The sequence below is a fragment of the Chanodichthys erythropterus genome, chromosome 22 (assembly GCF_024489055.1).
Source record: "Chanodichthys erythropterus isolate Z2021 chromosome 22, ASM2448905v1, whole genome shotgun sequence".
Lineage (NCBI taxonomy): Eukaryota > Metazoa > Chordata > Actinopteri > Cypriniformes > Xenocyprididae > Chanodichthys > Chanodichthys erythropterus.
This window is the reverse complement of record NC_090242.1, coordinates 14,535,584-14,559,844: the sequence shown is the minus strand read 5'-3', so window position 1 is coordinate 14,559,844 and position 24,261 is coordinate 14,535,584. Positions and strand designations below refer to the sequence as shown.

At 36.3% G+C, this 24,261-nt stretch overlaps 1 protein-coding gene across 5 annotated transcripts; it reads right to left on the bottom strand.

Annotated features, from left to right (window-relative positions):
* Positions 1-108: 108 nt before the first annotated feature.
* On the bottom strand, positions 109-24,261 carry alpk2 (alpha-kinase 2). Of its 5 annotated transcripts, none has more exons than XM_067375955.1 (14): positions 24,244-24,261; positions 21,064-21,180; positions 20,795-20,880; positions 20,450-20,521; positions 15,446-17,595; positions 12,604-14,143; positions 10,984-11,137; positions 10,337-10,467; positions 10,091-10,129; positions 9,636-9,934; positions 9,456-9,544; positions 3,387-3,604; positions 3,232-3,280; positions 109-2,837 (listed from the first exon to the last, which is right to left on the bottom strand). In XM_067375955.1, the coding sequence occupies exons 5-14, from the start codon at positions 17,576-17,578 to the stop codon at positions 2,636-2,638; spliced, it is 4,854 nt and encodes a 1,617-aa protein (XP_067232056.1). In that variant the 5' UTR covers positions 17,579-17,595; positions 20,450-20,521; positions 20,795-20,880; positions 21,064-21,180; positions 24,244-24,261; the 3' UTR covers positions 109-2,635. The 5 variants fall into 5 exon arrangements, with proteins under 5 accessions (XP_067232056.1, XP_067232055.1, XP_067232057.1 ...); XM_067375954.1 differs by lacking the exon at positions 24,244-24,261 and adding an exon at positions 23,678-23,786; XM_067375956.1 differs by lacking the exon at positions 24,244-24,261 and adding an exon at positions 21,943-22,048.

The following is a 24,261-nucleotide window of genomic DNA, read 5'->3' as shown; positions in this document are numbered from 1 at the left end:
GGTATTAGCGTGTTATCTTCATGACAATAAAATCTGCAAAGTTTTTAAGTGGGTCGAGTGTTATTTGTTTGTAACTCATGATATGTGATTAAAATCAAGCACGTACTCAAAAAAGAAAAATTATATTTATTATTTTACAATATATCATTCAGAAAAGCCCATTTAAAGCCAATACAACAAGAATGTGGTTCAGTCAAACCAAGAATCTTATAACCATGGACCTTCAATTCACATTCACTAAGACTACTAATACTTAAATATAAGACTATCTAGATTTGCATAAAGTAGCTAGCGTCACAGTTTTTAATTTCATGTGATTCATTTGTGCGATTCATTAACATTAACAGGACAGATATGTTGCTTCAAACGTGTGTGTTTATATATAGTAATGAGGCAACAAGTCATTTGACTTTCGAAGGATGATAGAAACGTGAAGGTGGGAGGATTGTCATTCTTACTGAGGCAAATCAACAGCTGTTTACTAGGGCAAGCATACAAACTTTTCCATAGCATCATATTCACCACCTTATCCTACCTTCCCAGAGACAAACAGAATAGATAAAGTTAAACTAAATACTGAACAGTAAATTAAATACATTTTTTACTTGCATTTTTACTTTGTAAATTTTAACATTGAAAATGAGCAGCTTCCAACATTCAGTTCTAGCAGTTACATTAACATTTTTTTTCATGTTGTACATTCATCTCACTCATAAGATAAATATCTATTTAAAGGGATAGTTCACCCCAAAATGAAAATTCTGTCATCATTTACTGACCCTCATGCCTTTCCAAACCAGTAAGACTTTGTGTGAATGGCCCGTAACCAATGTCGCTTTAAGACAAGTCATTTCACTCGGCGGCCATCTTTGAAACGCCTCTCGGGCATTCAAGTGCAGCTCCTATCTCTTTAAATGGGAGAAAAACCAAATTCTCTAAAGCTGTTTGCCAAGCTTTCGATTAAATGTCATATTTGAAATCACCAATGAAGTCTGACAACAACTGTCTCATAGTTTCTAAACGCTCAATGCGCATATGCAGTCCTAAATTCGCGTTTCTTTTGCCTCATTTCAGAGGCGCGCATCTGACTGTTTCTATAGGAACCGGAGCTTCTGACTTTACCAATCAGCGATTGGCTCTTATTTAGAAGGCGGGACTTATTCCGCCATATTGCGCGTTGCACTTTCTCCCATTCATAATAACACGAGTGACGCACGTTGTGTTATTCTATAGTCTTTGCCATAACTGATCGAAAAATAAACAGCGCATTCTTATTTAAGTGTTGTTATTTATTTAAACCTTGTACATTCAGTTTAACAGCGAGCCAAAGATGGCAAGGTTTTAACTGAACTATGCATATGCATTTTATACACTTATGCTCCGTCCATACAATAAATGTATGTTCTTAAAGGTGCAGTAAGCGATTTCTGAGAAACGCTGTTGGTATTTGAAATCACCAAAACAAAACATGCCCCTAATCAAAAACGGATCACACCCCTATCTTGATAGCCCCGCCCTCAAATTCACAAACACACTATGCAACATAGGCACCTCCGCCCAATGAGCGTTTACACCCCTTACTGCTGATTCGCTACAAGTGTGTTTTGGTGGTCTCTCCGATTCACTTTCAACAGCATTTCTTATAAATTGCTTACTACACCTTTAAATGAGCAAGGTATTCTAGCGTATTTCAACTGCTCATGACCCATTTTAATTAGTTTAGTTTAGGCTTGCTTGATGTGTGAAACAAGCCAGAACTGTTCAATGCAGCTTTCGCAGGAACCAATGAGATTTGTTCTCGCACGTCAAACAGGTTTGGTTGAGCTTCTGTTTATGTTCATTCATCAATGTTTATATGTGAATAAAAGCCTAAATTAAATCTGTTCATCATATAAAGCGATCAAGTCTCGTCAGAAAATTTGGACTTAACCGCTCTATTCGTATCTCTTTATGAACTTTTTGAAGTGACACAGTTGTGTGGACTGGCAATGGAGGAACAGAAATCTCATTTAAAATATCTTAATTTGTGTTTCAAGGGTAAATGAAAGGCTTGCGGGTTTGGAATGATATGAGGGTGAGTAGCCTAATTTATGACATTTTTTTTTCATTTTTGGGTGAACTAACTCATTAAGCTTTAGCGGTTAAATAAACACATAACATACAATCATAATAACACAAGGAACCGTTTCCAGTTCTTTGTTATTATTCTGGCACATCTATTATACAATAGTGCCAGTAGGCTAATAATAAAGAAACAGATGGCAGCACCACTGGCACGATTATGAACTTTTCAACAAAGCAAATCAGGATAAAACACTATAGGCTGATAACTTCCTATATTTCTTTGGTTTTAACAAAAATATTACATCAAAAAACTGTTGAAAAAAAATTGTCACAATCCACTTACCCCTTAAAAACATTTTTAAAAATCAATAAAAATCAGTAATACGCTAATTTAAAATAGCACAAAAGAACTCTTAAGAAAGAAATAACCTCCATACTGTCCTTACAGATGAATGTCATCTTACATTTAAAGAAACATCTCAGAAACACATTCGTCCCTAAGAAAGACTTCATTGATAAAACCTGCAAGCAGTATTTATCCTACAAGCAAATCTTCAATGCTTCTGTCCAATCAAGATTTGCCATTCAGAACAGGGCCGAAGGTTTTTTTCTTTGTCAAGGGTTGTGTTTTTGGCTTTGGGAGGGCAACGGTCCGTTTTGGCTTGGGTTGGAGTGACGTCAGGCCCAGTAGCTCACAGTACCTGTTACACTGATGCAGAGCTTTGAACTGATCAATAAAGGACGTGGCACAGTTTCCCTTGAATCCCTTATAGCTGCACCAATAAAAATAAATATTACTGCTTACTACACATTTTTTATTACAAATATTTAAACATCACTCAAATATAAGGAGGGGATATTTAAATAATTTATTATTATTATTATTATTATTATTATTATTATTATCATTAGAGCTACACGAAAGTTTATAGTTCAGATATAAACACTGATTTCTATGGTAATAATCAAAAAATAGTAAATGTGATCTCTATTTTAAACAAAAAAATTGTGATTCTCAATTTATTCAGAATCGTGAAGCTCTAATTTCTATTATATAAATATTAAATAAATATTAAATATTTAACTGTGAAAGGGATATTTAAATGTATTATTATTAAATACAGATTTCTATTACATTTATATTTACATATTTGTTTCAGAACTTACCCTTTTTTACCGGTGGCAATCCCAACATCTGTTAGTTTCATACCGACACCTGTTCATGAAGGAGAACATTTTTTCTTCATTACATCTACATCCAACATCTTTACTGTTAATGTCATGATGTGCAGCATGTGGTAAAATGGAAGCACATTATTTACCCTGCATATCGGTGACCAGCAGGTTACCCTCTGTCTGTGTGTAGACCCAGTGCTGAAAAGCACAGCATTTCTGTCCCGCCTCAGAGTCTCTGTGCATCAGGTTGATCTCCTTCCCGTCCTTCACAGAGTACTTCACGAAGTCTCCCAGCAGCTCCTCCTCCAGCGTGGCGTAAGGGATTTCGTTAGATGGTCGGTGCACCAAATAAATAGGGATGATTCTGGGAAAATAAGGAAAGGGTTTTTTAAAAAATACTGATGTTTATGAATGCTGATGAATTCACTTTCTTTATGTGTAAATATAACAATTTTGCTGAATTTTAAAGTGTGTCCTAGAACCTAACATAATCTACACTACCAAAAAGCTACCAATTCAAAAGCTTGGGGTCAGAAAGATTTTAAATATTATTTAGCAAATATATTTTATTTAGCAAGGATGCATTCAGCTGATATGGAAGCTTTCACCACTAAATAAAAAAATAGTACTTGATTAATTATCATGCAATTCTGACTTTATAATTTGCAGTTTTGACTTTGTAATTCGCAATTCTGACTTTGTAATTCACAATTCTGACTTTATAACATGCAATTCTGACTTTATAATTCGCAATTCTGACTTTATAACATGCAATTCTGACTTTATAATTCGCAATTCTGACTTTATAACTTTATAACTTGCAATTCTGACTTTATAACATGCAATTCTGACTTTATAACTTTATAACTCGCAATTCTGACTTTATATTTCGCAATTCTGACTTTATAACTCGCAATTCTTTATAATTTGCAATTCTGACTTTATAACTCTCAATTCTGACTTTATAATTTTCACAGTTCTTACTTTATATCATGCAATTCTGACTTTATAATTCGCAGTTCTGTCTATATAATTCGCAATTCTGACTTTATAATTCGCAATTCTGACTTTATAACACGTAATTCTGACTTTATAATTCGCAATTCTGACTTTTTAACATGTAATTCTGACTTTATAATTCGCAATTCTGACTTTTTAACATGCAATTCTGACGTTATAATTCGCAATTCTGACTTTATAACTCGCAATTCTGACTTTATAATTTTCGCAGTTCTTACTTTATATCATGCAATTCTGATGTTATAATTCGCAATTCTGACTTTATAACTGGCAATTCTTACTTTATAATTTGCAATTCTGACTTTATAACTCTCAATTCTGACTTTATAATTATCGCAGTTCTTACCGTGCGTTCACACCGCCGCCGGCGAGAGCGTCAACAATCGCCTTGGCCGCCCTGCCAACAACGCTGTACTGTTCGTTCAAACCGCCGCCGACGGGAGGGTCAAAGTAAATGACAAGTCGCATCAACCAATCGGAAGCCTGTCAAGCGAGGACCTCTACATTCCAAATAGTTGCCGCCGAACCGCGTCATAGCTCATTACCATAAAGTTAACCTGATTTCAACTCTCCTCGCCGCTCTCACCGCCCAAGACGCGCCGCGCCGCTCTCGCCAGAGCTCGTCGCCGGCTCTCATTGAAAATGAATGGCTAGCGTCACTTTGACGCTCTCGCCGCCGGCGGTGTGAACACACAGTTACTTTATATCATGCAATTCTGATGTTATAATTCGCAATTCTGACTTTATAACATGCAATTCTGACTTTATAATTCACAATTCTGACTTTATAACTTGCAATTCTTACTTTATAATTTGCAATTCTGACTTTATAACTCTCAATTCTGACTTTATATTTTTCACAGTTCTTACTTAATATCATGCAATTCAGACGTTATAATTCGCAATTCTGACTTTATAATTCGCAATTCTGACTTTATAATTCGCAATTCTGACTTTATAATTCGCAGTTCTTACTTTATAATTCGCAATTCTGACTTTATAATTTGCAATTCTGACTTTATAACATGCAATTCTGACTTTATAATTCGCAATTCTGACTTTATAATTCGCAATTCTGACTTTATAATTGGCAATTCTGACTTTATAATTCGCAGTTCTTACTTTATATCATGCAATTATGACGTTATAATTCGCAATTCTGACTTTATAATTCGCAATTCTGACTTTATAACTTGCAATTCTTACTTTATAATTTGCAATTCTGACTTTATAACTCTCAATTCTGACTTTATATTTTTCACAGTTCTTACTTAATATCATGCAATTCAGACGTTATAATTCGCAATTCTGACTTTATAATTCGCAATTCTGACTTTATAATTCGCAATTCTGACTTTATAATTCGCAATTCTGACTTTATAATTCGCAGTTCTTACTTTATAATTCGCAATTCTGACTTTATAATTTGCAATTCTGACTTTATAACATGCAATTCTGACTTTATAATTCGCAATTCTGACTTTATAATTCGCAATTCTGACTTTATAATTCGCAATTCTGACTTTATAATTCGCAGTTCTTACTTTATATCATGCAATTATGACGTTATAATTCGCAATTCTGACTTTATAATTCGCAATTCTGACATTATAACATGCAATTCTGACTTTATAATTCACAATTCTGACGTTATATCACTCAATTCTGACGTTATATCACTCAATTCTGACTATATATCACACAATTCTAACTTTATATCATGCAATTCTGACTTTATATCACGCAATTCTGACTATAATTCACAGTTCTTACTTTATATCATGCAATTCTGACTTTATAATTGGCAATTCTGACTTTATAATTGGCAATTCTGACTTTATAATTCGCAATTCTGACTTTATACTTTGCAATTCTGACTTTATAATTCGCAGTTCTTACTTTATATCATGCAATTATGACGTTATAATTCGCAATTCTGACTTTATAATTCGCAATTCTGACATTATAACATGCAATTCTGACTTTATATCACGCAATTCTGACTTTATAATTCGCAATTCTGACTTTATATCACACAATTCTGACTTTATAATTCGCAATTCTGACGTTATAATTCGCAGTTCTTACTTTATATCATGCAATTCTGACGTTATAATTCGCAATTCTGACTTTATATCACTGAATTCTGACTTTATATCACACAATTCTGACTTTATATCATGCAATTCTGACTTTATATCATGCAATTCAGACTTTATATCATGCAATTCTGACTTTATATCATGCAATTCTGACTATAATTGGCAGTTCTTACTTTATATCATGCAATTCTGACTTTATAATTCGCAATTCTGACTTTGTAATTCACAATTCTGACTTTATAATTCGCAATTCTGACTTTATAACTCGCAATTCTGACTTTCCAACTTGCAATTCTGACTTTATAATTTGCAATTCTGACTTTATATCATGCAATTCTGACTTTATATCATGCAATTCTGACTTTATATCACGCAATTCTGACTTTATATCATACAATTCTGACTTTATAATTCGCAATTCTGACTTTATATCACACAATTCTGACTTTATAATTCGCAATTCTGACTTTGTATCACGCAATTCTGACTTTATATCACGCAATTCTGACTTTATATCACGCAATTCTGACTTTATATCATACAATTCCGACTTTATAATTCGCAATTCTGACTTTATATCACAATTCCGACTTTATAATTCGCAATTCTGACTTTATATCACACAATTCCGACTTTATATCACACAATTCTGACTTTATATCACACAATTCCGACTTTATAATTCGCAATTCTGACTTTATATCACACAATTCTGACTTTATAATTCGCAATTCTGACTTTATATCACGCAATTCTGACTTTATATCACGCAATTCTGACTTTATATCACGCAATTCTGACTTTATATCACGCAATTCTGACTTTATATCACGCAATTCTGACTTTATATCACGCAATTCCGACTTTATAATTCGCAATTCTGACTTTATAACTCGCAATTCTGACTTTCCAACTCGCAATTCTGACTTTATAATTTGCAATTCTGACTTTATATCACACAATTCTGACTTTATATCATGCAATTCTGACTTTATATCATGTAATTCTGACTTTATATCACGCAATTCATACTTTATATCACACAATTCTGACTTTATATCACGCAATTCTGACTTTATATCACACAATTCCGACTTTATAATTCGCAATTCTGACTTTATATCACACAATTCTGACTTTATATCACGCAATTCTGACTTTATATCATACAATTCTGACTTTATATCACACAATTCCGACTTTATATCATGCAATTCTGACTTTATATCACGCAATTCTGACTTTATATCATACAATTCTGACTTTATATCACACAATTCCGACTTTATAATTCGCAATTCTGACTTTATATCACACAATTCTGACTTTATAATTCGCAATTCTGACTTTATATCACACAATTCTGACTTTATATCACACAATTCTGACTTTATATCATGCAATTCTGACTTTATATCACGCAATTCTGACTTTATATCATACAATTCTGACTTTATATCACACAATTCTGACTTTATATCATGCAATTCTGACTTTATATCATGCAATTCTGACTTTATATCATGCAATTCTGACTTTATATCACGCAATTCTGACTTTATATCATACAATTCTGACTTTATATCACACAATTCCGACTTTATATCACACAATTCTGACTTTATATCACAATTCCGACTTTATAATTCGCAATTCTGACTTTATATCATGCAATTCTGACTTTATATCACACAATTCTGACTTTATATCATTCAATTCTGACTTTATATCACGCAATTCTGACTTTATATCATACAATTCTGACTTTATATCACACAATTACGACTTTATAATTCGCAATTCTGACTTTATATCACACAATTCTGACTTTATAATTCGCAATTCTGACTTTATATCACGCAATTCTGACTTTATATCACACAATTCTGACTTTATATCACACAATTCCGACTTTATAATTCGCAATTCTGACTTTATATCACACAATTCTGACTTTATATCACACAATTCTGACTTTATTTCATGCAATTCTGACTTTATATCACGCAATTCTGACTTTATATCACACAATTCTGACTTTATATCACACAATTCTGACTTTATATCATGCAATTCTGACTTTATATCACACAATTCCGACTTTATAATTCGCAATTCTGACTTTATATCACACAATTCTGACTTTATAATTCGCAATTCTGACTTTATATCATACAATTCTGACTTTATATCACGCAATTCTGACTTTATATCACGCAATTCTGACTTTATATCATACAATTCTGACTTTATATCACAATTCCGACTTTATAATTCACAATTCTGACTTTATATCATGCAAGTCTGACTTTATATCACACAATTCTGACTTTATATCATTCAATTCTGACTTTATATCACGCAATTCTGACTTTATATCATACAATTCTGACTTTATATCACACAATTCCGACTTTATAATTCGCAATTCTGACTTTATATCACACAATTCTGACTTTATAATTCGCAATTCTGACTTTATATCACACAATTCTGACTTTATAATTCGCAATTCTGAATATATATCATACAATTCTGACTTTATATCACACAATTCTGACTTTATATCACACAATTCCGACTTTATAATTCGCAATTCTGACTATATCACACAATTCTGACTTTATAATTCGCAATTCTGACTTTATATCACACAATTCTGACTTTATATCACACAATTCTGACTTTATTTCATGCAATTCTGACTTTATATCACACAATTCTGACTTTATATCACACAATTCTGACTTTATAATTCGCAATTCTGACTTTATATCATGCAATTCTGACTTTATATCTCGCAATTCTGACTTTGCCCCAAACTTTTGATCGTACTGTAGATGTTACTTTAATTAGACATTTTTTCCTAATTCTTAACTTCAGTACTGTCAAAATTCAAATGCTAGGTTTACTATTTAATTAAGTAAACAGAGAAATGTTTCCACTTTACTCTTTTTGGTACCTTTAACGTTTAATTGAGTGCATTACATAAAGTTTCCCAGTACTTTTTACACCTTACATTACAAACATTACTGTGTAACATCAGTAGTGTGTAGACAGCAAGGAGACAGTTGGAGAGTTTGATAAACTTACTCTGGCACCTCTCCAAATGATTCAGCAGACTTGGCCACACTATTGTACGCTTTAATATATTCCCTGGCGGTGTTCTGCACATGACATTCCTGGTTAATACAGAGAGAGAAAAAAATCAGTCCCAAATTTCCTTAAGTTAATTTCTTAATTAAACATCTCCCTGAAGACATCCATTCTCACCTCCACAGCCAGGCTGTAGTTCTTCTGGACAAGCTCCTCATTATTTTTAATCCCATAGTTGATGCCGTTGTGGACTTTCAGGACGCAGGGATGGCCGGGGTTGAATCGTGGTAGATTGCCTTCTCTAAGTGTGGTCCTGAAAGCTTTGCGGTGCATGCCTTCACCGAAATGGACTTTCTCAGTCACTATGCTAGCGGGTTGATTCTCTCCAAAATACTGATCCGAAAGAAAATCCTCCTTAAATAGAAGCGGGCTGCACTGGATGTTCTCCTCATCCCCGTCCATAACCCTGGGCTCAACTGGGAGATTAAATAGGGGGAGAACTGTTACCAATCACACCCAGTAGCTATTAAAAATCATACACCTTTTAGCTTTGCATAAAAGAAAACGTTCATAATAGTTTAGCTACTCATAGGAACGGGAGATTCTAAAGAGACCATGAAATTAAGGTTTACCTGGTTTATCATGACTCGGAATGACTAGTTCCATAAGCACTGCAATTAAAAAATGTAGACAGTTGAGTCAATGTGTGTAATAAGCTATCTGCCATTTTTTTATTGTCTTCTCCCTGCTGAAGCTTCAGAGCACAAGTTAAACATCCTGCTGTAACTATCTGCTTAGTCACGGAGTACATCAGCAAATTAAAATCTTTTATAGCCTTTAATCAGATTATTGTGAGAAAACAGCCCTCTATGTCTTACCCTCAGATGTGAGATGGTACTCTGAGGTCGAAACAGAAATGTTGGCAGCATTCAGACTGCATTTATACAGCCCTAGATCTTTACTGCAAGCCTCTAGGATTGTCAGTGTGAAGCGGCCGTCATCCTTCTCTCTGCAGGAAAAGAAAAATCTAGTAAATCAATCATTTTTCACACATCTGGGCAAATACTTTCAATTACTTAATCAACTGTCTAGGTCGTGAAGACTAAATACAGTGGTCTACGCAGATGAATCCTTGAATACCTATTATATACACTATAACTTTAGTTACAGCTTACAAAAGAGCTCAGAAAGACCATTCTGGAAAGCAGAGGCCTGTTTGAGAGGCATAGTCAGCATTTAGTAGGAATGAATCACATGGTTATGTAAAGGGTTCATTTTGCTCCCACTCCAACTCATGGTTGAATCACCAGTGCGCTGATGTTCAGTCAGGTATCTGCCAAAATGTATAGGAGATTTAGACAACAATAGAGTGCCACCAAGTGGTAAAAAAAAGTTACGATGAGTTTCTTCAGAAACAATGATGTTCTTTCATCTTAGTTAACTAATTAAATTTGGACCCAGAGGAAGGTGATAAAGTAGGTATAAGGTGAAGTGGGGACTGATGGGTAAAGAGGGTTTTTCTTACACTTTGTTTATCTCTGACAGCACTCTTCCCTCTTTAGTCCACTTAATGGTGGCATCAGGTGGGATGGGGCTGAACTGGCACCAAAGTAAGATGTTTTGGGGGTCAGCAGGGATAGGGTCAGCCTGGATCTCTGACACTACACAAGGAACCACGACTACAACAAAAACACATAAAAATATGTCATTTATAGACCATTATTCACATGGCGACTTATTTGTGCAATATTTGTTAACCTTCTGCCATGTATTGCCCTAGAAACAGCTTAACCCAGGCTAAAGGGATAGTTAACCCAAAAATGAAAATTATTCCACGATTTACTCACCCTCAAGTCATCCTAAGTGTATATGACTATCTTCTCTCAGACGAACACAATTGGAGTTATATTAAAATATATCCTGGCTCTTCAAAAATTTATAATGGTAGTGAATGGCGCTCATGATATTGAAGCCCTTAAAAGGCATTCATCCATCATAAAACTAATACACACGGCTCAAGGGGGTTAATAAAAGCCTTCTAAAGTGAAGCAAGGAGTAGAAAAATATCCATATTTACAGCTTTATAAACTATAATAACCAGTTTCCAGCAAACATCCGTACGCAAGTCGACTTACGGTGGAAGCGTAACTTCTGATGCGACAAAGGATGTATTGATGAACGCAGAGAATAGAACAAAAGAAAACACCAGTCACAAATTAGAAGCTTGAGAGCTTGAGTTTGTTGCCCAGCCCTATTTGTTTGAACCGGGAGTAGGAGTAGGTGAGAGTAGACACCTCTCGCGGTTCAGAGGTTATGCTTCCGCCGTAAATCGACCTGTGTACGGATGTTTGTCGGAAACTGGTTATTATAGTTTATAAAGTTTTAAATATGGATATTTTTCTTACAAAAACACATTACTTAAGAAGCCCTTTATTTACCCCCTGGAGTCGTGTGGATTACTTTCATGATGGATGGATGCACTTTTCTGGGCTTCAAAATCATGAGCACCACACACTACCATTATAAAGCTTGGAAGAGCCAGGATATTTTTTTAATGTAACTCTGAATGTGTTCGTCGGAAAGAAGATAATCATATACACCTAGGATGGCAATGAGTAAATCATTGGATAATTTTCATTTTTGGGTGAACTATCCCTTGAGGTGATTAGCTGGTCTCTAAGGTGGCCAAGCTTCTCGGGCTGGTCTGTTTTTTTTTTTTTTTTAATTAGAGGTTTTCTGACACTTTTAATAGAGGTTTTCAACCACCTTAACTATGCTGGTAGACTAGTTTAAACCAGTTAAGACCAGCAAACCACATAAGACTGGTTCAAGTTGGAGTTTTTTCCTGCAGGGTTCTGACATTTCTGACTCATAAACTGGTATAAAAACTTAAAATGTTCTAAGGGGTATCCAATCCTGTCACTATTCTGCAGAGTTTAGCTCCAGTCCTAATCAAACACATCTGAACAAGCTAAACAAGGTCTTCAGGATTACTAGAAAACCTCCAGACAAGTGTGTTTTGAGCAGGTTGAAGCTAGACTCTGCAGGACATTGGGCTTTAGGGAGCTGATATCATGTAGAGTTTAGCTCTGTTCTAATGGATTGACTTTTAATTCTAAGTTGAACAGGAATATATTTGGAGAACCTTCTTTGGGTTTTGGAATCTTCTGCTTGACAACCTCACTGTAAGCTTTCCGGGTCACATCTTCTCCATCTTTTCTTGCTTGGCGGAAAATTGCAGGCAGCTGTGGCCTCGTCCTTATCGGAACTGCTCCAGACACGTCTGCAATTCGCCTGCGCTTTATGTCATCACTTGGCATGTTGGGTAAACACGCACTAGGAGAATCTGATGTGCACGTCTTATTTTCCATCTTGGCTGTGTTACTGGCATCTGCTTTGAGTTTTATAGGGACAGCTTTCTGAGTGGCATTTACGGTGGCAGGGTCCATCTTGGCCCCACTGGGTTCTACTTTGGGTCTCACTGACATTACAATTTGAGTGCTATCTTTGTTAGTAATATCCATTTTGGTGGGAAGATGATATGCTGGTTTATCCAGACCATTTGATGCCAACTTCACTTCAAGGTTTTCTGTCTTGCCAATTGTGCTCTTCTGAGTGCTCCTGCTCACTATGTTAGTTGGGGGATCATTCTCGGGTTTTGGCATCCCATGTTGCACGTGCTTCTTTTTCTTTTTCACTTGGGCTTTAGGAACAGTCTTCTCTGTGATGACGATAGTTTCAATGACAGTAACCGGACATTCTTCACAACCAGCTCCTTCTGAGTTGAATTCGTCCTTCACCTGGGATGAAAACTGAAGATCTTGCTTTTTTGATGTTTGAATCCCATGTTGCTGCTTCTCCGCCAGTTTCTCCTTATGTTTAGAGCGTGTTTTACCATCTGAGGAAGTCTTGGAGGTCTTGTGAGGCATAGTGTCTGTTTTAGGTAGTTCCTCACAGTTTGACAAGGAAAAAAGACTCAAATTTCTGGGTTCCTCCAAGTCTAGAGTAACATATGCAACACGTTTCTCCTCAGACACCATAAAATGCTCTCCTGTGAGTAAAATTAACTTAGAAAGCTCTTTGCTGATGCCACAGGTATCACTATACTCTGATTTTCTCGGAGTATCCTTGATGGAAAGATCATCTGAATCTCCACCGGATGAAGATGAAGACTGGTCAGGGCATGTATGAAAGCGGTCTTCAGAAGAATTGTCACTACTGACTGATTTTTGATCACTCTTAAGGTATATCTCATTAACAATCCCTTTATGAGGAAGATCTAGATCAGCTTTTGGACTGTCCTCTCTCAATAAACTATGATTGAGGAAATTATTTCCAGTACAGAGTGGAGCAAACGGCATAATAAACCCTGGAATTGTACTTATTTCCTCTTCTCTTGGCTTCACTGTACAGTCATCAGAGTTAGAATGCACAAACGATCCATTTCCTTCAGCACATCCCGCCTCAGAAGACACGTGAACATCCGATTGAGAGGGACATGTGCGGTGATTCACATTGGAGCCGTGACGCCGCTCCTCGCCACTCACACAGCCAGTTAAATTCTTGTTGCTGGTGTAAGCTGAGATCTTCGGAGAAGAAAAGCTGCTTTGGCGTTCCTCCTCGAAGACCAACCCAAGTACAGAAATTTTGTCTCCAGTCACCTCCACCAACGTATTTCCCTCCGACTGAAACACAGAAAAATGGACAAAAAAATTAAATGTCAGGCAGAAGACAGAAAGGCCTATCTGAAGACAATAAAGACAGCACAGTAACTGAAGAATTAGTATCATTTAACAAATCACAATTTAAGGATATTCTTGCCCAAACTGCATGTCATTGTTTGTTTACGTACCTCACTGAGGCGTTGGTCTGCCTAATGTAAAAATCATTATGCTTTCATGCAGCAGTCCAAAGCCACGTGTGGTTGGCAATGGCAGGGATCATCTCTATTATAGTGATCACAGCCACTGTGTAAAGCAGGTGAACCAATCACAGCTCTCCCACTGCATCAGGGGTCTGTGGGATTGGAGAAACTGCCGTACAGTACGACACTGAAGTTGCGAGCAGGGGTCGTATTTCGGCCCTCAGCTGTGCTCGTGCCACTCAACCCCCTTCCTCTCCAGGTCCTCTTTTGCTCTCTGATCTATTATCATCTGCCACTCTCTATAATTAGTCTGCATTTCTGTTTATCAGTATTTTTCTCTGCACCTCACATTTCCTCAGCAGCCACAGCTGTCTGTCATGAATGAGGAAAACGGTGAATGTTTAAGGATTAGTGAGTGAGTTTGAGCCATACTTTGTGGATGAATTTGTCAAAAATGGCTCTAGAAGTTTGTGTTTGTTATGTGTGTATGAGAAAGAGAGAGAGGGAGAGAGAGTACATTATGAAGTGATATTCATGTGTGGAATGACTGGGCTCTTCCAGCACATAGAGTGTCATAATAAATAATGAAAGTCACAATGACATTGTTAAAAACATGTAAGATCTATTAAAGGAAAGTTAAAGGTGGCAGGCTATTTAAGATCACAGTAACATGTAGAAGACGTTTCCTTAATGGAAATGGTATCTAACAAAACTATGTTAAAAATGTCATGGTATTGGCATTTTTTGTGTGACATGTTTTTGGAGATGTACCAGTGTATTCGTTAAAGTACAGTAGCTTGGTATATGAGGTATTAACATGGTGTATGATCCCATCATTGAACTAAAGGTACAAATGTTAATTTCTGTGTAATTCTGCAACCATGTAGTAGTTGAATTCAGATTCATCTTTTAAAATACTTAAGCTTACTTCAATAAAATAACCTTAAAATACTTAAGGTTATTTCAGTGCAGGTAGCCAAAACTAACCCTTAGGTTAAACTGAAAACTTTGAAGTGCAATGCAAATTGCAAAAGATCGAAAGAATACTCAGTCAAAACACTACATCTGCAGTCTACATCTGCCTGTGCTAATTATATTTGAAGAAGTGTGCTAGTAATCTCACCTTTGCACCCCAAAGCTCTCCAGAGATGTGCTGACTTCCATATTGTTTGGGGTTGAACTCATTTGCAGAAGACATACATGACTTTGATGCATTAAATGTATCAATGGCTGCATTCTTATCTGGTTTAAGGGATTCAGACATAACCAGAGTCTCCAACAAACTCACGTTGTTCTCCATCGTTGTATTGTCCCGCCTGTCTGCGTCTGAATGTGAAGGAAGTCCGTCTTTATCTCCTTTAGTTCCATTAGTGTTATCAGACTCGACTTGTCCTCTACTTGAGGCTTGACCTGGTTCTTCTGGTTCTAGGAGGTTCAGAGACAGACAAGTCTGTCCAGTGTTGTTTGCATTATCTGGACCTGTCCTTTGCTCCAAAATCTTGTCCTGGATTGCCATACTATGCTTAGAATCAGGGCTTGAAGTGTTAGCACCCAAGTCTTCTGGATAGGTGTTAACTGCCTGGAACCAGTCTGAAAGAGCGCTAGCCCAGCTGTCTGAGGACGACCACCTCTCAACAGGTTTAAATCTCAGCTCCAAGTCTTCAGCGTGGTGGTCAATTGAAATGTTTTCTCTCCTAGAGTAATCTGAGGCTTTTGTGTTGTCTGAATGGGCCGTAAGGGGGCTGGGAGAGCATGAACGACCCCACTTGTCAAAAATAGCACCCTCATACTCTTCACCTGCCAAGAACTGGCAAGCATCCAGCCACAACTCACTACCAGCCTTAACATCACGTTCCGTTCCTGTGAACTTTAAGCAACAGCCCCCGGTCTCCTCAGAACGTTTACCTAAATCTCCATTCGTGACAGGTGTTGGGTTAGGGACCACCTGTGAGAGATCCTTCTCATGTTTTTCACCAATCTGTGCTGTTTCAAGTATGGACTGGGGGGAAAATGACTCAGAATTACCTATTGTTGCACTCGTATCATGGCTACAAGCCACCAATGGTTGCACTCTACTGACTTCCAATGAGAATTTTGTATCTATCATTCTATCAAGCGTGGAATCATCAGTTCTGTTGGATTCCAAATCCGTTACATCATGTTCTGAAACCTGCTGAAGGTTCTGAACCGTCTGGGTAAAAACGGCAGTGCAAAACTCACTATTTGAGGAAGCCAAGTCTTTATTTACAGTCTGAATGATCTCACTGTCATTGGCAGGCATGTCAGCTGTTTCCAATACATTACTCATCCCCAAAGAATCTAATAATGTGGAGGCATGTGTTAAGATATCTGCTTCGTGCAAATCGGCCAAACATATAGGAACGTCAGTCTTCGGATCTTCTATCTTTGGTGTCTGGGAAGTTGTGAAGCCAGCACACATCAACTCCCCTGCAATGTCAGGCATTTCTGGGTCAGTTTTATAGGCAGTCGCTGCTTCCACTGCTACATAAACACCTTCAGATGTATCCCCACAGGTCTGAACGAATGATTCAGGCGAAGTTGAATCAGTCTCATTGTTTGCAATTGAAAGTGGTTGTTCATGGTTTTGCTCACTATTCATTACATCAGAGACAATATTTACCAGGGGATCGTCATCATTAGCCATTCGACTAACCTCAAGTCCAACACTCTCAAAGGAGGAATATTGCTTTAAAATGGTGTATTGGCTCATTTCTTCTTGTCTGTTGCGTTCTGTTAATGATGGAACTTCTGGACTCATTAAAGTGCCATGAGCCTCATTTGGATCCTCTATAGTGTTTAAATCACTTTGTTTGTCATTTTGATTTCTGTCTATCATATTGTCCATGTCCATAAGGTGAATTGGGTCAGGGTTGTTAATGCTGTTTGTAATATTGTCAGTCTCCATTACAACACCAGTATCAAAGTCACAATTATTGCTTTTATCATCATTTGGATGATTTATTTTCGGTTCAATCAGTGCAGTGTGATCCAGGGGCTGCGTTAAGACTAAACCACTCTCATTTTTTGTTTCCCCGTGAATGTTTGGACTATGGATCTCCATGGCCCTGCCCTGACTTTCTGAGGCTGGATCAGGCTGTTGATCAGGGATTGGACTGAAGCTGTCATCTGTCTGGGTGTCCAGGGGCTCATCTTGCTTTACGTGCACTGAGGCGAGGGAAGAGTTGACAGCATCTGTGTCCAAGAGCAGCAGATTGTCAACCCGCTCAGCTGTCATCTCCTCTCTCTGGATCACTGCGCACACGTCATTGCGAGAGAGGAAATGGAAAAAGAAGAAAAAAAGAAAATAAGGAACAATTAGACGCATAGAAATTGAGAGCTGTAGATCATTTAAAAAAGAAAGATTCAGCAAAGAAACATTCACAACATTCTTTTGTCAAATCAACTTAAATAATTAATGTGGTTCAGATAACATAATATTTTGAGTTTATGTTGATTAAACCAATCGCCTTTATTGTATTAACTCAAATTTTGAATTTTGAAGAAAACCAGGTAACTTACTTTTTTTAAGTTAAACCAACAATTCATTTTTAAAGTGTACTGTGGCACTACACTCTAAAAACTAATTCAGGGGACCTTTAGTCATTACTTATATATATTGTTGTGAAATAAAAATCAAGTTCTGAAATGCTGTTAGACTTTTTACTTGTTATTTTATTGAGCTTGAATGACACACAAATTATGCCTATTGATTCGATATACTATCATGACTTGTCATAGTTTAACATTTTCAGTTAATCAAAAATGTATTTAATTTTAAGTTCTGTTAATGTAAAATACAATCTGATGATGTATAAACGTGTTTCATTGCTGTTGTATGAACACTTCTTTTAATTTAGACGAACTTAAGTTAAGTGAAACTGGGCTGGGATTTATATTTCCCATCATGCTTTGCCCATGGCACTTGAAGGGGAGAGTAAATGCTAAAATTAAGTGTTATATAATGTTTTTTGCACAAGATTAATTGTAAGGTAGATTTAGCAGTAATTAGTGTTTTATTATGCTAATTTAGAAGAGTTTCGTTAATGTGGGTTTTTGGAGATTTACCATCATGGTGACAAGCGGTGCTTGGTAAGTTCATGTAAATGCGTTTTATTGTGTCCAAAAAGCGTCTTCACCTTACTTAAAACATTATGTTGGATTAACGTAAATAGTTGCATTCATGTTGACAAATTTTTAAGTTCATGTTACTTAGAAATGCGTTTTATTGTGGCAAAAAAAACGTCTTCACCTTACTTTAAACATTTTGTTGGATCAACTTAAATAGTTGCATTCATGTTGACAATTATTAAGTTCATGTTACTTAGAAATGCGTTTTATTGTGTCCAAAAAGCGTCTTCACCTTACTTAAAACATTATGTTGGAGCAACTTAAATAGTTGCATTCATGTTGACAATTATTAAGTTCATGTTACTTAGAAATGTGTTTTTATTGTGGCAAAAAAACGTCTTCACCTTACTTAAAACATTATGTTGGATCAACTCAAAATATTGCTTTGAATTAATGTAATTCTCCCAATTGGCTTAAGTTAAAAATTCTAGCGGAAAAGGTTAACATATTTTTTTTTGTTGAACCAATGTTTTATTTTTTAGAGTGTACTGTGGTTTTTAGACATTGTATTCTTTTTAGTAGCTTGGGTTAATATGTGGTAATACTATAATACATGAATATGTTTATCAATTTCTGATACTATCAATACCATTACCAGTACCATTGTACAACCGCAGTCTGTTTTGTAAGACATAATGGGCAAAATCATGTGACAATACCGTTATATTTGTGTGTCCTATGTATTTTTATAAAAAAAAAACCTAAATATTCTTTAAACAAGATAGATTTGAGATTAAAAACATTGAAAATATCTTTCAGAAAACATCTTTAATATTGTAATATTTAAGAACATTTTCGTATTGCATTATCTATTTAATTTAAAGTTAATGTTAATTTAATGTTAATTATAAAATGTATATTATTGTATTATTTATCTAATATTAAACATACATTTATATAATATAAAAGAAAAATTTAATATATATATATTAAATAAATTAACTTAAAATAAAATCTTTAAATAAATGTCATTTTAAAGGGATAGTTCACCCAAAAATGAAAATTTGATGTTTATCTGCTTACCCCCAGGGCATCCAAGATGTAGGTGACTTTTTTTCTTCAGTCGAACGCAAATTATGATTTTTAACTGCAACCGCTGCCGTCTGTCAGTCAAATAATAGCAGTAGATGGGAACTTCAACTATAAGAGTCGAAAAAACTTCCATAGACAAATCCAAATTAAACCCTGCGGCTCGTGACGACACATTGATGTCCTAAGACACGAAACGATCGGTTTGTGCGAGAAACCGAACATTATTTATATAATTTTTACCTCTAATACACCACTATGTCCAACTTCGTTCAGCTTCCTGTTAGTGAGGTCAAAAACGCGTTGTGATGACGGAAGTGATGTCTCGCCCATATACTTCAATGAGCGCGAGACATCACTTCCGTTGTCTGAGCGCAATCAGACCTTACTAGCCGGAAGCTGAACGAAGTTGGACATAGTGGTGTATTAGAGGTAAAAAATTATATAAATACTGTTCGGTTTCTCGCACAAACCGATCGTTTCGTGTCTTAGGACATCAATGAGCCGCAGGTTTTAATTTGGACTTGTCTATGGAAGTTTTTTTGACTCTTATTGTTCAAGTTCCCAATCACTGCTATTATTTGACTGACAGACGGCAGCGGTTGCAGTTAAAAATCATAATTTGCGTTCGACTGAAGAAAAAAAGTAATCTACATCTTGGATGCCCTGGGGGTAAGCAGATAAACATCAAATTTTCATTTTTGGGTGAACTATCCCTTTAAGTGTTAAAGTCATTTCAGAAATAAAAATAAATGCATTCAATCCTATGTTTTTCCATTACAAACAACCTTGTTGACCGATGGTGTTGGGCTACACTGGAAAACTGACTGACTGATTAGTCAAATGATTTTCCATTTAGATTTGTATCAAACCATGTGTGTGTAATTTCCATACGTGATTCCTACGTCAGCGCTCTCAAATGAATATGACTCAGCCCTGTTTTTCCTACCTGCGTGATTTTCTTAAGCCACTCTTAAACTGTCATCACGCACTTCAGTCAGATGCAAGACTTCATAAATACCTTAACAGACGTAAAGCAAAACATAAATAAGGTCAATTATTACTCATATACACCACCTGACTCCTTTAATATGCATGCAAAACAACAACAAAAAGTTAGGTGTTTTTTAAAGATGACCTTTAAAACTACATTTCTTGTTAGAATATGAAAAGTGCACTGTGATAGTAAACATAACTATTTGTGTAATTAATTCAAGAAATAGATAAAATACAAAAAATATTTTATTTTAAAAGTTAAAGTCATTAAACCTCACAACCTTTGAGAGTCCATTACCTTAATTACGACATCCAAAAATCTCACTCTTAAAGCAGACAGCTCTTGGCATCAGTTCTCTGCATTCACAACAGAAACTGTTTGTCCTAACAGAGAAAATCCCAGAGACAAAATCCCAAAACCCTTTTTTTAAAATCCAGATGGGCAATTATACTCAACAGTGATGTAGGTCTGGAGAATATGAGGTTCACATAAAGCTGAAAGGTCTTGGGGGTTTGGGGAGAGGGTTTATTTTTAGTCAACATCCCCCTTAGTTCAAAGTGGGTTACCTGATAGCAGAGACATGTGCCATCCCAGATGATTTATCACTTCACGGCTATATTTGCCCGCCTTGCGATAATCAGAGTTGACAAACATCACGAAGAAGCTCTCCGAGGTGTTTTCATCTGCGGAGCCAGAATGAGATTATTACTGTCAGAACAGTGGAAGGGAATTTGACATTGAAAGGTATTTTAATGCCTCTCAGAGTCGGTGGGCCAAGTGTTTATCCTGCATCAGTGTTGCAGACGCAGATTTTAAATAAGAAATGGAGGATCTGCCCTACAAGCTCTGGCATAGAGGAAGAAGATTTTGAAGTTCTCAGAAGTGCTTCGTTCTTTCCTTAGACACGCTAATATCCATCACCTTATCCACCTATTAAAATGCTATCTCTCGCTCTCTCTCCAGCACACACCTCTGTAATGTGAGGTGGCCTTCCCAACAGGTGCATTTGATTCAAGGAACGCAGTAATGGAAACTTTCTCTCTGTTTCAACATCTATGTGAACTGATTCAAGAAGCTGTCAACAAGCAGCGTGCTTGATTTTCTGTTTCTTTTGTGTTATTAAAGAAATATAATTGAAATCTGTTGGCATTATTGTTCACTATTTTCCTGTTTATCACTGTAAAGCTGCTTTGAAACGCTAAATAGATAAACAGAGGTTTGATGCAAAAGCACCAATAAAGTGCCATAAATGTCAACCATACAACTTCTGTGTTCTAGTATGTCTTTTGAATTCATACAATGGCTTTTTATGAGAAACTGACTAAAATTCAAGTTAACTTTTTTAGGTGAGTTACCTATTCATTGTTATGTGGTGCACAGATTATAAACTGACAAAATTTGCATGCAAATTTTACCGCAAAATTAAGGTTCAAAGTGAGGCTCACTTGTGATGAATCCAAAGCTGAGTTCATTTAAGGTTTCATTGTTGTGTTTAATCTCTCCCTCAATTTACACGCTTGTCTCTGGATGCAACAAATTTATTCAACATACTCCAGCTTAGGGTTGGCACAGGTCGAGAAACCTTTAAGATTTGCAGGCTGTTAAAATCGCGCTGAGGTTTCAGTCTTTAGAATGTGTTGTCTTATGATTGATCCCTGTGGGAACATACTGTCTTCAATCCTTCAGTGTCCTACTGCAAACCTCAGAGGGCGTAAACCCTTGACTCCAGTCTGTGTCCTGAGACCGGGTCATAAACAGCACACACACTCAAATATAAGCTTTTACACACACACACACATGCTGGGTTTCCATGTTTTATGGGGACTTTCCATAGACAATGATTTTTATACTTTACAGACTGTATATTCTATCCCCTAACTCCTAAACCTACCCATAACAGAAAACTTTCTGCATTTTTACATTTTCAAAAAACATAATTTAGTATGATTTATAAGCTCTTTTTCCTCATGAGGACCAAAACATGTCCCCATAAGATTAAAAATGTCTGGTATTACTATCCTTGTGAGGACATTTTGTGCCCACAAAGTAGGAAATACATGAACCACACACACACACACACACCTGCAGGTCAAGTGGTGTGACCTTATTTCCCCATTGAGCCTCACTTATCAGATTCCATGGGACACCTCTTAAAACACACACACACAAACACACACACGTCTACAAATGCAGATGCCTCTCATAAACAGTCAAGCAAAGGATTGGCATTAGATTACACAAAACATATCTTTCTGTAAAAATAGAAATGTAATGTTATGCAGTGGTTCAAAAATGGGTTCAGCATTTAAAGTCCCCCTGTAATCAATCATTTTATCCCATAAAACTCATCTTTGATCACCATAATGATTTTTTTTTTCTGTGAAAAAAAAAATCTTCATGTTTGAATGTAACTCTACACCCTTGCTTCAATTAGTATACTATGAATATGCTAATTAGCCCCGCCTCCACTCATTTACGGACTCAGAGATCCACAACTTACTGAGGTAAACGCTGCACAATGGTATCGCTTTTAAACATCACACACATAACAGTATTTAAAGGTGCTAAAGAGGATGTTTTGTTTTATAAATTTTTGCAATATTACTTGAAACTGTCTTTACTAATTGATAAAAGACTATTTATTAGGTTCTCTGAAAGGAATAATATTAATATACATCATCTGTGCATGAGGTAGGGCCTTAAAAACATCAGCCAATCGTTTACGTGATCATCGCGTAAACGATTGGCCCTCTGGCTTGTCAATCACTGCCATGACGTTCCTTGTGAGAGACGAGCGCGGCTGCGTGCTCCAGTAACTTTCCACACTCCACAGGCGCCGCATGCAATGTTTTTGTCAGGAGACAGGAGTAACAACTGCAGATTATGAGTTACCTGCGGTGAGTCCGACATAATGAATCCACTAACACGACACAGCGAATGCCGGTGGTAAACAAACACTCGTGTTCCAATACTCGTGCACAAGTTTTGATAGGCGTTCCCTCGAACTGAGCGGTGAAGGAAGGGGGTTGTTCTTACGCATGCGCTCATTTAAAAAACTCACTAACGGTCTTTGGTTTCTCAGTCGTCGAAAACATCCTCTATAGCACCTTTAATATGATTAGCATTTTGCTTGACTATGTTATCAAACAGATAATAATATGTTGCTAAAGTTACACAAACCATGTTCCAGTTCACCATCTCAGAGTCAGACAGCTGCCTTCGAAAAATCAGCATCTTTACAAACGCCTTGAACTTAGAACCTCAGTGGAGAAAGGCATATAGTTCATCCTAAAATCATAATGTACATCATACACCCTATTGGTAATTCTACCCTATTTTTCATATCAATAGAAAAATATACCAGAGACTCCCCTGCTTCAGAGCAGTCATAGTTAATGATATGCTAAAGCCCATCAGCATGTTGATGTGATTGGTTACAAGGTAGTTTGTGACATCACAAACACCAGCGATTTCAAAACATGTTTGTGAGACATGTTGCGTCTTTAGATCACTGGCTCAGAAATGGTGTTGACTTATGAATTTGCACATGGTTTGTCTTAAAGCATATTAAAAACACCACATAGACATATAAACAACATCAAAAACTTGATTTTCACCACAGGGGGACATTACTATTTTTACTGATGGGTCATTTTTAAACTAAAAATAGATTCACAAATATTTCTTTCACAGTGCTATCATTACAATTACTGATTTTTTTCACAGAAAGAGACATTACTGCTCACCTTCAGTCCAGAGGAGAA